Here is a 16111-nt window from a genome sequence, read left to right as displayed (position 1 = left end):
CTGTCTAGGTAATACTGACCACCCTTCTCTACTGAGGGGCTGTGCCCTCCTCCCTACCTGTGGCTGAGCAGCGTAGGATGGCCGTCTTCCCTGCTTCCACAGTCATCTCTGCCTCTTCCACGCGCACCTCAGGGGCACCTTGGGGAGCAGCACCTGTCTCCACACTTACCTCTACCCGAGCCTGAGCAGAGCCCAGAGCATTCTGGGCCAAGCAGACATAGGTGCCCGTGTCCTCTGGCTGGGCTTCTGTAATCTGGGGGTAGACACAGGAAATAGAGAAAAGCCATTTAGACTAGCCGTTTCCTCCTCACAATTTGGAACTATGAACAAAGGTCTGATCCCCCAATAGCACTATTAGGTCTGTAATACAAAAGGATTAAAAAAAAAGGGGGTGAACTTCTTTGTACAAGGGTGTTAGCAACTTTTTTTTCCGGTGGCAACATACTGGAAATTGAGGGGATGTCTATCAATTGGGGAACGGCTAAACAAGTTGTAGTGTATGATTATGATGGAATACTGTTGGGGTGGCTAGGTGGCGCATTGGAGAGACACCGGCCCTGGAGTCAGGAGGACCTGAGTTCAAATGCGGCCTCAGACACTTAATAATTACCTAGCTGTGTGGCCTTGGGCAAGTCACTTAACCCCCTTGCCTTGCAAAAACTAAAAAGAAAAAAAGATAGGGATGGAATACTGTTATACTAGAAGGAAATGATGAGCAGGATAATTTGGGGAAAATTTGGAAAGATTTACATGAACTGATGCAGAGTGAAGTGAGCAGAATCAACAGAACATTGTACATAGTAACAGCAATGAATGGGATAAAGTCTGAGATTTCTTCAGTAGATTAGAAATAGTTGAGCTGTGTGTTTTGTCTCTTCTGCCCCTTCTCCCCTGACAAGCAACTTAATGTTACCTTGACCAGAATGTAAAGAGTAAACTGACCCTGTCTTATCTGGATTGAAGTCCAGATGTTTCTACATTCCTTGTCCTGGAGGGGGAGAACCTGTCTCTGTATGAATTAAATGCCTTTTCTTTAGAGTAATTTACTGGTCTAGATTGTGAAGACCACATTCCTCACTAATGAGGATGGGTCAGTGGCGGGGATTAGAGTTAGAATAAATAGATTTTGGATTTCTTGCTCCTGTACCTCTCACCTCTTTCTCTCTCTCTCTCTCTCTCTCTCTCTCTCTCTCTCTCTCTTTCTCTTTCCCCTTGTTTTAAGGCAGATTCAGGGGAGGGGTCCAATTCTCCAGAATTGAATAAAACTTTTCTCTTCATACCTTGAGAAATCTTCAAATTTTATTTAAGTGGGTCGACTCATCTCACACAACAATATCAACTGAATGACTTAACTATTCACAGAAATACAATGATCCAAGACAATTCCAAAGAATTGATGATGAAAAATGCTATCCATCTCCAAAGAACTGATGGTGTCTGAATGTAGGCCAAAGCATACTATTTTTCTTCCTTCCTTCCTCCCTCCCTCCCTTTCCTTCCTTCCTTCCTTCCTTCCTTCCTTCCTTCCTTCCTTCCTTCCTTCCTTCCTTCCCCTTTCTTAAATTCTTTCTTTCACTTTTTCCCCTCTTCCTTGTCACTCTTTTACTTTATTTCCTTTCACAAAATGATTAAAATGGAATTATGCTTTATACAATTGCACATATATAACTTACATCAAATTGAGGAAGGGGTAAGGAGAGAGGGAAAGAATTTGAAACTCAAAACAAAACTCTAGTGTTAAAAATGGTTTTAAATGTAATTGGGGAAAATATTGTTTATATATGTGATGATGATGTTGTGATGCCATGATAAACATATGAATTGGATTTGATTGTGCTAAGTCATCAGCCTCACTTTCTACTTCAGTCATCTGGGTCCAGTGGCCAGATATAAATCAACTGGAGATAGTCCTGGATGCCAGGCAATAGCTAGTGTCTGAGACCAGATTTGAATTCAGGACAAGTGCTCTACCCACTATCTAGCTGCCTATATATATATATATATATATAATTTATACACAAACACACACATTTGATAGAGTCCAATACCAGAAAGCCTTGCAGCTCCTTCCTTCTAGGCCTACTCTTATATCTCCTTACAACTTGCATACCAATGAAAAAGAATAACACTCCAACATTTATGTGAGACATGCTTTGGACAACTTCTTAGACCTTCTCTAGGGTTGTCATATAGAGGGAGGAATTCATCTTGCGTAAGTCTGGGTGGTCCATAGCCCAACTTCAGTAATTATAGACGTCTCCCAGACTTCTCCATTGAATCAATCAATCAGAAGTATGACTAGGCACAAACAGGATTTAACATCTCCATTGAATCAATCAACTAATCAAAAGTTTTTTAATCAGATGAGATAGGATCAATTGGAATTGGCTGGGGAAATCACATCTTCTGGGACTTAGATAAAAAGCACAGGTTAAGTCAGAACCTAAAGATTTGAGGGGAGAGCAGTCCAGCCAAGCCTCAGAGATGGAATCACTTGGAAGAGGTGAAAACCTGTCTCTCTCCACTATCCACTTAATAAGAATTTTGTGAACTACAAAAGCTCTGGGAGATTCTGGACTTCTCATAACTGAACTAGCAAAGCCCTAATCACTCTGTCCTGATTAAGGATCAGAACTTGGGTTGAGTCCATTTCAAACAGTGATACCAGATCTCTGTGACTTTTGTGGTCATTCCCTAGCTGGATCCGCTCTGATATTCACTGTGTGGGGATCCAATAACCAGATTCAGAACCCACTGCGGCCTCCTCCCCTCGAACAACACATTGACAGTAAAGGGAGCAGGGATGACATAGACAACTCCTGCAAGACAATGCCCAACTTTAACACATGTTGATTGTCAGCACCTATTTGCTGCCTTTACAAGTTTCACCTTCTGCCACCCACCAACTTTCTTTCTCTCTTTTTGGTAGGCTTAAATATTGCCCCACCTAAGTTTGCAATCAATGACTCCCTCCCTTGGTTGCTCTGCATCTGGAAGAGCTGACATTAATAGATGACTCTGAGATCACAGTTAAGGATTCAAATTGCTTTACATATTATGCAAAATGTAGGTGTTGCCCTTTCCCCACAGGAACAATAATACTCCGGCACCAATTCTGGAGCATTCCAATTCCTTGCCCTGTTCTTATCTGCCCCCTTTCTAGCACGGTTTCTTGACAGAACCCCCATACTCCTCAGTCCTCACCTGCAGCACAGCGTGGCTATCCATGGGCCCCAAAGTCCGATGGTGGTCCATTTTGAGGGGAGTGCCAATACGCATCCAGCGAGCGGAAGGCCGGGGCTCCCCAGCACTGACACACTCCAGAGAGACGGCTTTGCCAAGCTTCACCCGCACAGGGCCCTTGGGAAGCACGGATACAGTGGGTGGTCCTACCAGAGGCAAGGAAGTAGGATTTATTGAGCCAGCCCAGGTCAGGGCCCCAGGAGTATCTAGATTACCCAGAACACAGGGATTGTGCCCCTCGCACTTACCCTGCACACTGAGACTGACAACACTGTGGGCCACACCATAGGGGTTGGAGGCCACGCAGCGGTAGGTGCCATGGTTGCTGGGCCGGGCTCCCATGATGGTGATGATGGAGCCATTGGGGCTGAGATGCACATTGTCTACAAGGGAGAGAGTTAGGAGAAGATAAGAACCTCAGATCTGGTCCTTGTTCTCAGCCCTTCTAGGCACTTATGGCCCTTCCAGGGCTCTCCTGATCCTCATGAAGGAACTGAATTGAGAATATCAGAGGTAGGAGGGATCTTAGAATACAGAATTTCAAAACAAAGACTGTTAGAGTTGAAAAGGTGAACTGAAATTCGAACCCATGTCTCCTCACTCCATGTCTAGTTCTTCCACTATACTCTGTTTCTTCTCCATGGGAAAATGCCAAGGATCTGCTTCTTGATATGTCCTGGGCACTTTAGCTTGGGTTACCCATTTTCTCAAGATTCATGTGCCCATATGCTTGACATTGTACATATCCTAAGGGAGGGTCCTGGACCAAAATACATCAAGGAGTAGCCTTTGCTAGCTATATCATGGCCAAGTCCACAAAATGACCCATCTTCTACTTCCCAGGCAGGGAAGCACAGTTGTCACAGGGCACATGTCCAGACTCAGAAAGAAAGACATGGAAGTGCATCAAACTCTAGGGAGACGCCATATTCCTGCTGCTCTCCCTCTTTTCCTGGGACTATCATGTCTTGCACAGACAACCTAATTAAGGTCAGTCTCACTAATGACAACCATGAGAGCCCTACTATTCCCTATATTTGCATAGTCCGAGAACTGAGAATCACAGGACTTGAGAAACAGAAGAGAATTCATCCAATTCCTACCTGAGCAGAAATCCTTTGGAAGGCATCTTTACCAAGTGGACCATGCAAGAAGAGTCCCAGGAAAAATGAACTCTTATTGCCTCTGATCTCCTCCAATCTATTATCAAAAGAATCTCATCTGATTCAGACAGGATCGGATCCCCATTAGAGCAGTACTGACAAATAGCCATTTTGTCTCTATTTGAAGATCTCATAGCGATGAGAAACTCACTACCTACCCAAGTTAGCACATAGTAATTTAGGACATATCTGATTTTTAAGGATCTGTCTCACTTCAATTTTTTTCCATGGCTCCTTGGCTTGGGTCAAGTGTTAACTAGGGGCAAAATGATGGATTTGAAATGAGGAAGATCTGAGCTCATAATCTTGCCTCAGACTAGTTCTGGGAATCATTTGACTCTGCAGCCTCATTTTCCTCATCTTTAAAATGGATATAACAATAATACTTTGGGTTCTTATGAGGTCACATGAGATTTCCTAATATAAAGTATTTTGAAAGCCTTAAGACGCTATACACAAAGACCACTGTTCAGTTTCCAGTCGTGCCTGATTCTTCATGACCCATTGGGGGTTTTGGCAGAGATACTAGAGTGGTTTGCCATTTCCTTCTCCAGCTCATTTTACAGATGAGGAAAATGAGGCAAATGGGTAAAGTGACTTGCCCAGGGTCACCTAGTTAGCAAGTATCTGAGGCCACATTTGATTTCAGACCCAGTTTTCTATGCACTATGGCACCACCTAGCAGCCATTGAATTGGACAACTAGTTTTAGCTGACTAAGAGGTCTCTAGAAATTTGAGCCTATAGAAACTAGGGTTGGAGATACACACACACACACACACACACACACACACACATGCATGTTTATATGTAAAATATGCATATATACATTCATATACACACATATATGTGTATGTGTGTGTATATAGCTCTAATGAATCATCTGAATAGAGTCCACCCAGCTGAATAGCTCATTCCACCACCTAGTGCCCACACAGACTAGCTCCCGTTAGCATAAGGAACATCCTTTGCAGAGTCTTCTAGATCCCCAAAGGACGCTTCCTTAGAAGCCTAATAGACAAGCTTTTCCTGTGTTCCTTGATTATCCCTGGTGATTTCTCACCCTTGGCTTTCTGCTTCATATATAATATGTCTCTTGCCTCTGACCCTCTCCCCTTATATGTTAGAGGCAAAAGGGCCACTATGGCTGGCTTAGCCAGCTTTACCCACAGGTAGGGTCAGAAAGCCAAAGCTGCTAGATCCCAGGACTCTCCAAGATTCTGCTCACCTTCCAACTCCTGGTTTCTTGCCATCTTCCACTCAATGGTGAGAGGGGCTGCCCCATCGTGGATCAGACACTTGAAGGTGGCATCCTGACCCTGTTGTACTGTGGCGCTGGGTGGGTCAATGGAGATGACTGGGCTCTGGAGGCCTGGAGGTAAGGAAAGCTTAGTGGGAGAGAAAGGCAGCAAAGAAGAATGATCCTAGGATGGTTAGGGGCTCAGGAGTCCCAGGAAGGTAGGCTACTGGGTGGGTGGAAGAATAGGGTAGGGGGAGGGCACCCTGTTCAGATGATTCACTATGTCAAGCCTGCTCTGTTTTTGGGGTCCTGACTCACGGTAGGATTCAGCAGTTCCAGATGAGGGCAGGACAGCGATGCTGAACGAAGACTCTTGGGGTGGCCCAGTGCCAGAACCGCCAATCACCCGGCACACATATTCTCCTGCATCAGTCCGAGACACCTGATACAGCCTCAGGAGGGAGCCATGGATCTGGGGGTGGTGGGGGTGGTGAGAGTACAAAATCAGCAAGAGGAATGACCAATCAAAGTCTTGTCCACTCAGCTTAGGCTAGCAGGTTCTATCTCCCTCTGAATTTTTCTGAGAGGCTCTAGTTGGACTGTCATACTTAAGAAAGTCACCTAGTTGGTCAAGAGAAGGAAAATACTTTGAAGGGTTTGGGATGGGGAAAGAAACTTTGGGCTCAGCCCATCCTTTGCTTCCATACCTGATGTCTGGCTGGGAGGGTCCCCCCTCTCTTATACCATGTGACTTGGGCATGGGGCTGCCCAGTGACCACACAGTTCAAATCCACTGTATGTCCTTCGGTCACTGATGGGGATGAGGACTCAATTCTGATGGGGATGAAGGTGGCAGCAGCTGTGGGAACAGAGAGAAGATTAGGGTTGTAGGAGATCATTCTCCCTCACATTCTAAGTTCAATTCAATCAATTCAATTCAATTCTCATGATCTCAGAGTTAAAGCTGAAGAGAAGCTTCGAGATCATTACATCCAATTTCCTCATGTCCAGATAACAAAACCAAGGCTTCTGGAGAAGTGAGTGACTTGTTCTAGATACTTTTGCCTTCCCTTGGAGAGGTCCTTCCATTTCCATTGGTCTATATCTTAGATGGACATGGCTGCTGAGAGGTTAGCTGTACCATTAGAATGTGAACTCTTTGAGGCCAGGAACCCTATTTTCCCCTATCTTTGTATCCTCAGTATTTGACTCATAGGAGGCACGTTAATAAGTGTTTAATAAGTTGACTGACCAGTCAACCATAGCTAGTAGGTGGCCTGGTTGAGAGCTTTCTGACTCCCAAATCCAACCCTCTTTTACTAACATTGTGTTAAATAAGCATTTATCAAATGATGACTATGTGTAAGACAGAAGAGGCATGGAAGCATAGTGGATAGTCATTCTTGGACTCAGAAAGATCTGGATTCTAGTCTTGCTTGAGATACATATAAATCGTGTGTGTGTGTGTGTGTGTGTGTGTGTGTGTGTGTGTGTATGTGGTGGGTAGCTAGGTGGCACAGGAAATAGCCATCTTCCTGAATTCATATCTGGCCTCAGACATCTATTAACTATGTGACCTTGGGCAAGTCACTTAACCCTGTTTGACTTAGTTTCCTCATCTGTGAGATGAAGAAAGAAATGGTATATCACTCTGGTATCTCTGCCAATAAAATCCCAAATGGGGTCATGAAAAGTCAGACACGAGGAGGCTGAGGTTAGTACCACTTTTCCCTATGAAGCCTTCTGTAATACCCTCAGCTAGACATGATGATCACTGATGTTCTCAATCCCCTACCCCATTTTATCTTGTTACATTATATATATCTGAGCGCATATTCTGTCTGCTACACTGCCCACCCATCTCCTAAAGGGTAAGGAAGGTCATTGCCATTTTCATCTTTATAATTTCAACATCTAATGGGTGATATCCATAGCAAGTATTTAATGATTTTTTTTTCAATTGAATGTCTCAGTCTTTAGGCATAAAGAAGCTAGAGAAAGAGTGTGTGTGTGTGTGTGTGTGTGTGTGTGTGTGTGTGTGTGTGTGTGTGTGTGTGTGTATCTGTGAAGGGGTAGGCACCACAGAAGGCAATGGGAAGGGTAAAACAAAGCCTTACCATCCATAGAGTCAGGCTATTCCTGAAGGTCCAAAGGATCCCAAGCCTCTTCCCAAACCCCAGAATCCTAAATAGTCCCACCCTAATTCTGCTGCCCACAGGCACTCACTGGGGATGGCAGAGCCAGAGCCTGAAGCTTTGATGGTGACCAGAATAGAAGCCTCTTGGGGACTGGTGCCACCGATCACCCGGCACACATACTCGCCAGAGTCAGCTGGAGATGTGTGGTACAACCGTAGCCGGGAGCCATGAATCTGAGGAGGGAGAAAGGAGAAAGGAGAAAGGAAGGTTAGCAAGCATTAGGACAGTGAGGATGATGATTCTGAATTTCTTAGACCCTTAGACCCTTCGACCACCCAGATCATCATCATCATCCAGTACCCTGTGGCCCATCGATGATCTCTAACCCTTACCTGGTCTCCAGACTACCCACACCTTCCACTATTTCCATACCCTCTGATTAATCTCCCAGTGCTTTTAAACCTTAGATGTCTAAATAATCCCTTTTTGGGATTTTGTTGGCAGAGATACTGAAGTGATATACTACCTCTTTCTGCAGTTCATTTTATAGAAGAGAAAACTGAGGCAATTAGGGTGAAGTGACTTGCCCCAGGTCACACCACTAGCAAATGTCTGAGGCCAAGACTGGTTCTAACTCTAACATTCATTGCTTAGTCTGATCTACCTCATCTATGGTTCATGAGGGCTTCAAACCACTCCTTTTCCTGGGCAGAACTTGAGCAGATCCACTTGTGAAGGACCTTCTTTCTGAATTCTCCTCTCCTCAAGGTTTCCCTATGTCTTAACTTCCTCATACCTGGTGCTTGGCAGGGATGCTGCCCCCGCGCCTGTACCATGAGACCTGGACATGGGCCTGTCCCGCCACCACACAGTTGAGATCGACAGTCTGTCCTTCAGTCACAGATGAAGATGAGGACTCAATCCTGATGGGTGGGATGATGCCTGGATTTGGGAGCATAGAAAGTATTTTGGCATACAGGTTATCTCCCTTCAGAATAGTCGCCCTTCTCTGCACCAGCTTTCTCTGTCCCCCTATGAGCAGCCCAGACTGTCTGCCACATCTGATTTGGGACCTTACATTTTACCAGAGATATGTATAAATAGGAGAGGTAGCAGTGGCATGGTGACCTGATGGGAATGAAAGACATAAGACCTATTCTGCTTGGTCTGAGGGAGAACTAGAGACCAATGTGAAGGGGATGGGGGTGAAGTTATGAAGTGTGGTTCACAGAAACTTTGAAGAACCTTAGCCCCCTCTTACAGAACTCTCCAGAGCAAAGCTAGTTATATCTCCCTGCAGAATTTTAGGGGTACTCTGACAAGCAGGGGTGATTCTAGAATGCTACTGCCTTAAGCCCCCACTGGAGTGCTCACATAGTAACAAAAGTGCTACCTAATATGAGTTGAGAATAATTTCATTAGCTAGTCTTAAGTAATTTTCAGAAAGGGGTTTTTACTAAAAGGTGATATGGATGGACAGATTTGGTAACAAATAGAGCTGCCCTAAACTGGAATGGGCTACTTGAGGAAGTAGGGAGTTCCTGGTCTCTGAAGACCAGGAGAAGAAACTGAATGAGATATTGAGTTGATTTAGATGCTCTCTGAGATTTTTTTTTTTTAGTTCAGAAGACAGATTCAATTATATTCCTTGTCTCCTTCTACAGCCCCAAGTCTACTTCCCTGAACTATTCCTAGCCCCTCTGTGGCTCAATTTCCCTGATGCCAGGGCCCTCACCTGGTATAGAACCAGAGTTAGGATGAGCAGGTTCAATGGTGACAAGGACAGAGGCTTCTTGGACACTGGAGCCACCAATCACCCGACACACGTACTCGCCCGAGTCAGCTGGAGATACCTGATAAAGCCTCAGCTGGGAGCCATGGACCTGAACCAGACATAAAAGAGGCCAGAGAGAACATGATCTAAGGAACCCATTGTTCATGAGACCCATGGATCAAGACCCTTTGATTCTTCCCTGAACCTGCAATCCCTCCACGTTTGCTGACCCTCCTGATACTCTAGCAGACTAGGGTCTAAGTAAGGCCAAGAGAATAGACTCCTGGCTAAAGGAACTTTCAAACCTGTGTCTACCCTTCAAGTCTGCCCATGCCATGTACCTGATGCTGTGCCGGGAGGCTGCCCCCGCGCTTGTACCACTTGACCTGGGCATGGGCCTGTCCAGAAATGAGACAGTTCAGGTCCAGGGTCTGTCCTTCAGCTACAGATGAGGAAGAGGATTCGATCCTGATGGGTGGTGTAAGTCCTGGGGCTGAGGTAGAAAGGGGAGGTCATAGAACTGTAAATCTAGAGCTAGAAGGAACCTTAAGAGGCCATCAAGTTTAAATTCCCTCATTTTCCAGAAAAGTAAACTGAGTTTGAAAGATTAATTTGTATAGTCTGAACAGGATTTTGAACTCTTCCTAATTCCAATTATCCTATCCATGATGCCATGCTAAGGTCATGGCATGGCCATATATCTAGTAGGCACCTTGGATAACACAGGTTATCCCTGCCTGCCTATGGAAACCAGAATGATTCTTTTCTGGGACCCTAAAGCAGTGGTCCCAGGGAAGTGGGGAAGGGGTGCAAGTCACTTTGCCCAAATAAATGTCTTAATAATAACAATATTACAGTCTCATAGTGTTTTATAATTGATACTTTTTTTTTAGGTTTTTGCAAGGTAAACGGGGTTAAGTGGCTTGCCCAAGGCCACACAATTAGGTAATTATTAAGTGTCTGAGACCGGATTTGAACCCTGGTACTCCTGACTCCAGGGTCAGTGCTTTATCCACTATGCCACCTAGCCACCCAAAATTGATATTTTCAAATCAACTTCTTTTATCATTTTTGGGAAGGAGGCAAGACAAAAGCAAATTAGACAGGACCTAAGGTCACTTAGCTGATATTTTACAGCTGAGGAAACCAAGGTCAAGTGACTTGAGCAAGGAGATTCCAAATCTAGGATACTGAATCACACCATTCTGTTTCTCATTTTGCAGATGAGGGGAAATAAGACCCACAGAGGGAAAGTGGCTTGGCAAGGGTGAGTCAAGGATTTAGTGGATGACCTAGGACCAACACCCAGTCTGCCCAGTGCTAGGTTCTAGCAGGAGAACATAAGGGCAGGACTCACTCATTTTTGCCTTTGTATTTCCAGACCCAATATAAAACAAACACTTGTTAGTGGAACTGTTGAATAAACAGACTCAGGGTTAGACTCACAGGAGGGGTTGCTGGGGCTGCTGGAGAGGACAGAGATCATGATGGAAGTCTCTTGGGCCTCTATGTTGTTGTTAGCCCGGCACACATACTCTCCAGAATCAGCTGATGACATCTGATTTAGCCGGAGTCGGGAGCCATGAACCTGAAATGGAGAAGAGGAGGGAGCAGAAGAGAAGGTTGATAGAGGGATGTTATAGGCTAAGTTTCTTCCTTGCCTCCCCTTTCACACTCTGTTGGCTGTTGTTCACTGAAATCACTGAGATTCTTAAATTATCTTATTCTTAGATGATCTCAAGATCATCCAGTTCGATTCTCTCATTTTTTATTTCCCGGAGAGATCACTGAAGGTTAGAGCAATCAGGGAAGGTTTCAAGTGCAAAATAGAATTTAATGGGGTTTTGAAGGATGCTAAGGTTTGATCCCCCACATCCTAAATCTCTTCTCTACTCTTATCATGTTCCTTGGACCATCCCTATTCTCCCCAACATATTTTTGGGTGATCTATTTCTGTACATTATTATTTGAAAATAAATGTGTCACAAAAGTCTTCAAAATAAAATCTGAGGCAACATGTTTTATCATCGGCAAGTTGTTATTTGCAGCAAAAGTGCTTCCTAACATGAAAAGGAAAGCTATACGGCCAAAAGAAAACTAAGTTTCCCCACCAGTTTTTACCAACCCTTGCCTCACTTGCTTCCAGTTCCTTGGTTTGCTCTGAGTTATACTAACAATTACCTAGATCCCTGGTTTTATAGATAAGGAAACTGAGGCCTGGAGAGAGGAACTGACTTAAGATCACATAGGCAGTTAGTGACACAGCTGAGCTTTGGATACCAGGCTCCTGACCTCTTGATTCTAAGTGCAGTATTCTTATTCCCAAACTGTTTTGTTGCTAGAGGTTCATAACTAAAGAGAGTTCCCAGTTCTAGGTGAGGGAATGTAGCAGGAAACAAAGAGCTTTAGGGGTCCCTGATAATAGAGTCACAGGTTTAGAGCTAAAAGGGAACTTGGAAGCCATTGAGTTCAATACTCTTATTTTACAGATGAGGAAACTGAGGCCTAGAGTCAACCATATAAGTGACTGAAGTGAGTTTGAAGCTAGTTGATTTCAAGTCTAGTGCCCTTCTCCACTGCACATCTTGAATCTTAGAGCTCATCCCTTCAGATCTGCCTCTGTTTTCTTCTTCTCTTCTTCCCATTTTTCCTTATCCCTTCCTAGGTCCCCTGCCCTGACTTAAGGGTCCTTCCCACATGGAGATTATCCCTTGCCCGACCTGTACCTGATGGTGGGCAGGCAGGCTGCCCCCTCTCTTGTACCACGTCACCGTAGCTTGACTGTGCTCAGAGACTACACAATTGAGATCCAAGGTCTGTCCTTCAGTTACCACTGGGGAGGAAGATTCAATCCGGATGGGAGGAGTAATGCCTGAAGCTGCGAATAAAAAATCAAAGGCAAGGCTCAGGGATTCTGAATTTTCCTTGGTATGGGTTTCCTGCTGTGGTTTGTTTGCCATCCCGGGCTCAGCTTTTCCACAACTCAGCTGAGATTCCCAGTCAGTTCATAATCCCAGCCAAGTTACCCAGGGGAGTTTTGAAGAATGGGTAAGAAGGAGAAGAGGTCTTACAGTGTGAGGATCCACTACCCTGGATGGTGACAATGAGTGAAGATTCCTGGGAGCCGGCCCCATTGCTGACGTGGCATACATACTCTCCAGAGTCGGCAGGGGTGACCTGGGGGATCCTCAGTCGGGAGCCCACAATCTGGGGAAAACAGAGATAGATTGTCTAGAAGCTAGCAATAATTGCCCATGGAGCTGGGTGTGAGGTATCTCCTCAGGAGCCAAGCAGAGGGCAGTGCCATCCTTGAGATAGACATGGGATCAGAGATCAGAATAAAAATTTGTCTTCTTGATTAGTAACTTTTCTTTTCTTTTTTGAGGCAGTTGGGGTTAAGTGATTTGCCCATAGTCACACAATGAGTAAGTGTCTGAGGTTGAATTTTTACTCAGTTCCTCCTGATTCCAGCAGCAGTGTTTCATCCACTGAGCTACCTAGCTGCCCTACTTAGTAACTCAAGTGTTAAGTTTTAATAAGCACTATGACTTGCTCTCAAAAATATTTTTTGCCTTTCATTTATTGAAACTCAGTTCATTTTCCTTCTAGCAGAATGTAAATCCTTGGAAGGCAGTACCATACCATTTTTTATCCAGCCCTGCTCTACAGAGATGGCATAGTAGAATAATCACTTTTTCTATTTTATACATCACAGGCTTTTAGGATCTTAGAGACTGTATAATTCAACAATTCTGAATTTTTTTTGATATAACTAGACCTTTTGGGCAGGCTGGGAAAGAGTCTGGATCAGGTGTATCTAAGCAGCATGCAGATCTATTTTCCCATCGTTGGTGGTATAGGGTGCATTGCATTTATGAATGAATATTGAATTCTGTTTGCAGCCATTGAGGGCTTTTGTTGGGCTATGTTGCCTGGAACATCTATAAAATTGAACACCCCTGGCTCTAGACTCTTTCTCTGAATCAGGTTAAATGCATAAAATAAAATACATATTGAACATATTCAAGAAAATATATAGGATTAGAAGATTCTGAATATAGTTATCAAAAAACCAAGTTCACAGACCTAAAGTTGAGAACCCCTGGGCTAGTCTAATCCCCTTTCAACTGATAAGGACATGGAGTTTCAGAAGCATAGTGCCCTTGCCCAAGGTCCTGACTTCTAATAGTCCTGATAGAGACCCAAGTCTCTTAATTTCCAGGCTGCTGGCCTTTCTACTATTGCATCACATATAGTATTCAGAAAGGATCTTGCTCCCAAACTTGATTTTCTTGATTCTCTCTCTCTCTCTGTCTGATGCTGGATTTGAACTCAGGTCCTCCTGACTCCAGGGACAGTGCTCTATACACTGTGCCACCTAGCTGCCCTACCCCTCCACTCTCTGTCCAGAATTTCTTCTCCTTGTTCCCCAGGAACCCTCGTACCCGATGTCGGATGGGAAGAGTGCCTCCACGCTTGTACCACGTAATGGTGTGTGGTGCTTGACTAGCCACCAGGCAGTTGAGGTCCAGGGTCTGTCCATTGGCCAGGGAGGAAGAAGAGGACTCGATTCGGACTGGATACACAACACCCTGGGCTGGGGGTGGGGTGAGAGGGAAAAGAAAGCTAAGAATAGAAAAGAGACTCAAGTTGATGGGACAAAGAAATTAGATGTGAAAGGATCATGAGCTCATTGTTTAGAGCTGGAAGGGGACCTTCAAGGCTGTCAAGACTAATGTCATTATTTTTCAGATGAGGAAACTGAGACCCAAAGATGTTAAGTGACTTGTCCAGGGTTATGAAGATACTAAGTGTGGCAGTAAGAAGTGAGGTAAGATATGAACCCAGGACTTCTTGCCTTTAAGGACACTAATATATTTACTACATCAATATCTACTCTGATCACCTTATTTTATCGACAAGGAAGCCTAGGTCCAAGTGACTTGATCAAGGTCAGAGGGATGGCAAATAGTAGCAGGATTTGAATCCAGGTCTTCTGCCTCCCCATCCTCTGTTTATTCCTAATAATAATGGTTAGCATTTATATAGTCCTTTAAAGTTAGCAAAACATTTTACATCTATTACCTCATTTAATCCTCACAATAACCTTGTAAAAAGTATTATTATTATTATCATCCCTGTTTTGCAGGTGACGCAACTGTGACTAAGAGATTTTTGTATATAGAATCACATAGCTAGTAAGGTGTTTGAGGTAGGATAAGAACTCAGGTCTTCTTGATTCTATATCTAGTACTATATCCACCATACTACCTAGCTGCCTCTCCTGAGACAAAGTTGTTTCCTAGGTGATGACATTAGGGTCCTGGCTAACTTCTTTCCATCATCACACCCCAGGAGTTCCCATCTACCCCAGGTAGACTCACGGTGGAAATGACCTGGACGCTGTTGTTGGATGGTGACAAGGACAGAGGCCTCATGGGGGCCAGAGCTGCCAATCACCCTGCATACATACTCCCCTGTGTCAGCTGGTGACACCTGGTTCAGCCGCAGTCTGGTGCCATGGACCTGAATTCCAGATAGGAAGAGGAAAGGCTGGGAAGCAAGCAGGAGATAAAGGTACCCTCAAGCCTCCTCATCTCTCTCTGGCCCTCAGTTGGGGCTCTTAGGCCATTCTGAGCCTGTGGAACCAGTCAATCACTGGAATTTCATTCAATCCCATCAATACACAAGCAGTGAATGTTAGACCTGAGATTGCAAACTGAGTCTTCTGAGTGCAAGTCCAGTGTATTCAACTGAGTCTTGATTCTGTTTGATAGGGCATCCTTTTCCTAAAAGTTTTTTTGGAAAATGATCTCTCTCCTCAAATTTTGATTGAATCCAGAGTCATGGATCTCTTCCTTGCCTGGACATACTTTTTTTTTTTTTTAATTTTTCAATTTTGATTCTCCCTTTCATAAGCAACCTCTCAGAAGTGTGATTCTACCAATGACCAGCATGGAAGCTTTGACTTGAACCATATCCTCAATCTATATTCATGTTGTTTTCTCCAATAAAATAATAAAATGTGAGTTAAATTGCTTGAGGACAGGGATTGTTTCCTTCTCTCTCTCTCTCTCTCTCTCTCTCTCTTTCTCTCTCTGTATTTGGCACATGATGCTTCGGATTGGCTGACAGTAAAATGTAAGCTCCCTGAGGAGAGGATACCCCTAATTTTTATCTTTGTATAGTCTGGGCTGAGGGCAGTACCCAGTTCATGGAAGCACTTAAACATATGCCTGTTGAATAGAACTGAACAAGGGTAAACTATCTATAAAGGGTCAGCGACACAATCAGGACCCTTCAGACACTAGGCCGGGACTCAAGACTGGCTTCAGAGATTCCTCTCTCAGACACTTCCGTGCAGGTACTCTTGAATCTCCAGATCTCCAACCTTGGAGCTCAGCAGCTGGAATGAGGTCCAGATTTGGCTTGTGTCTACTCTTCCCACCCCACTCCACCATATCATTGGATTTCTGGTACCTGATCTAAAACTTCCCTCTCTTTCTGGCAAACATGGGGTTGAATAGTAACACTTGACTTCATCCTTTCTTACC

At 44.3% G+C, this 16111-nt stretch overlaps 1 protein-coding gene across 1 annotated transcript in view; it reads right to left on the bottom strand.

The window, feature by feature from the left end:
- The window catches only part of HSPG2 (heparan sulfate proteoglycan 2), a 192367-nt gene that overhangs the window by 30323 nt on the left and 145933 nt on the right, over positions 1–16111 (bottom strand). Inside the window, exons 70-79 of the mRNA XM_074218188.1 lie at positions 9899–10050; positions 9519–9666; positions 8580–8725; positions 7872–8016; positions 6353–6504; positions 5964–6117; positions 5634–5777; positions 3492–3626; positions 3205–3389; positions 58–253 (exon numbers count right to left, since the gene is read on the bottom strand). Coding sequence (XP_074074289.1) covers positions 58–253; positions 3205–3389; positions 3492–3626; positions 5634–5777; positions 5964–6117; positions 6353–6504; positions 7872–8016; positions 8580–8725; positions 9519–9666; positions 9899–10050 — 1557 coding nt within the window. The remainder of the gene's footprint in view (positions 1–57; positions 254–3204; positions 3390–3491; positions 3627–5633; positions 5778–5963; positions 6118–6352; positions 6505–7871; positions 8017–8579; positions 8726–9518; positions 9667–9898; positions 10051–16111) is intronic.

Source organism: Macrotis lagotis, chromosome 1, assembly GCF_037893015.1.
Source record: "Macrotis lagotis isolate mMagLag1 chromosome 1, bilby.v1.9.chrom.fasta, whole genome shotgun sequence".
Classification (NCBI taxonomy): Eukaryota; Metazoa; Chordata; class Mammalia; order Peramelemorphia; family Peramelidae; genus Macrotis; species Macrotis lagotis.
Note: the sequence above shows the minus strand (reverse complement) of the source record. Positions and strands in the feature narration are given on the sequence as shown.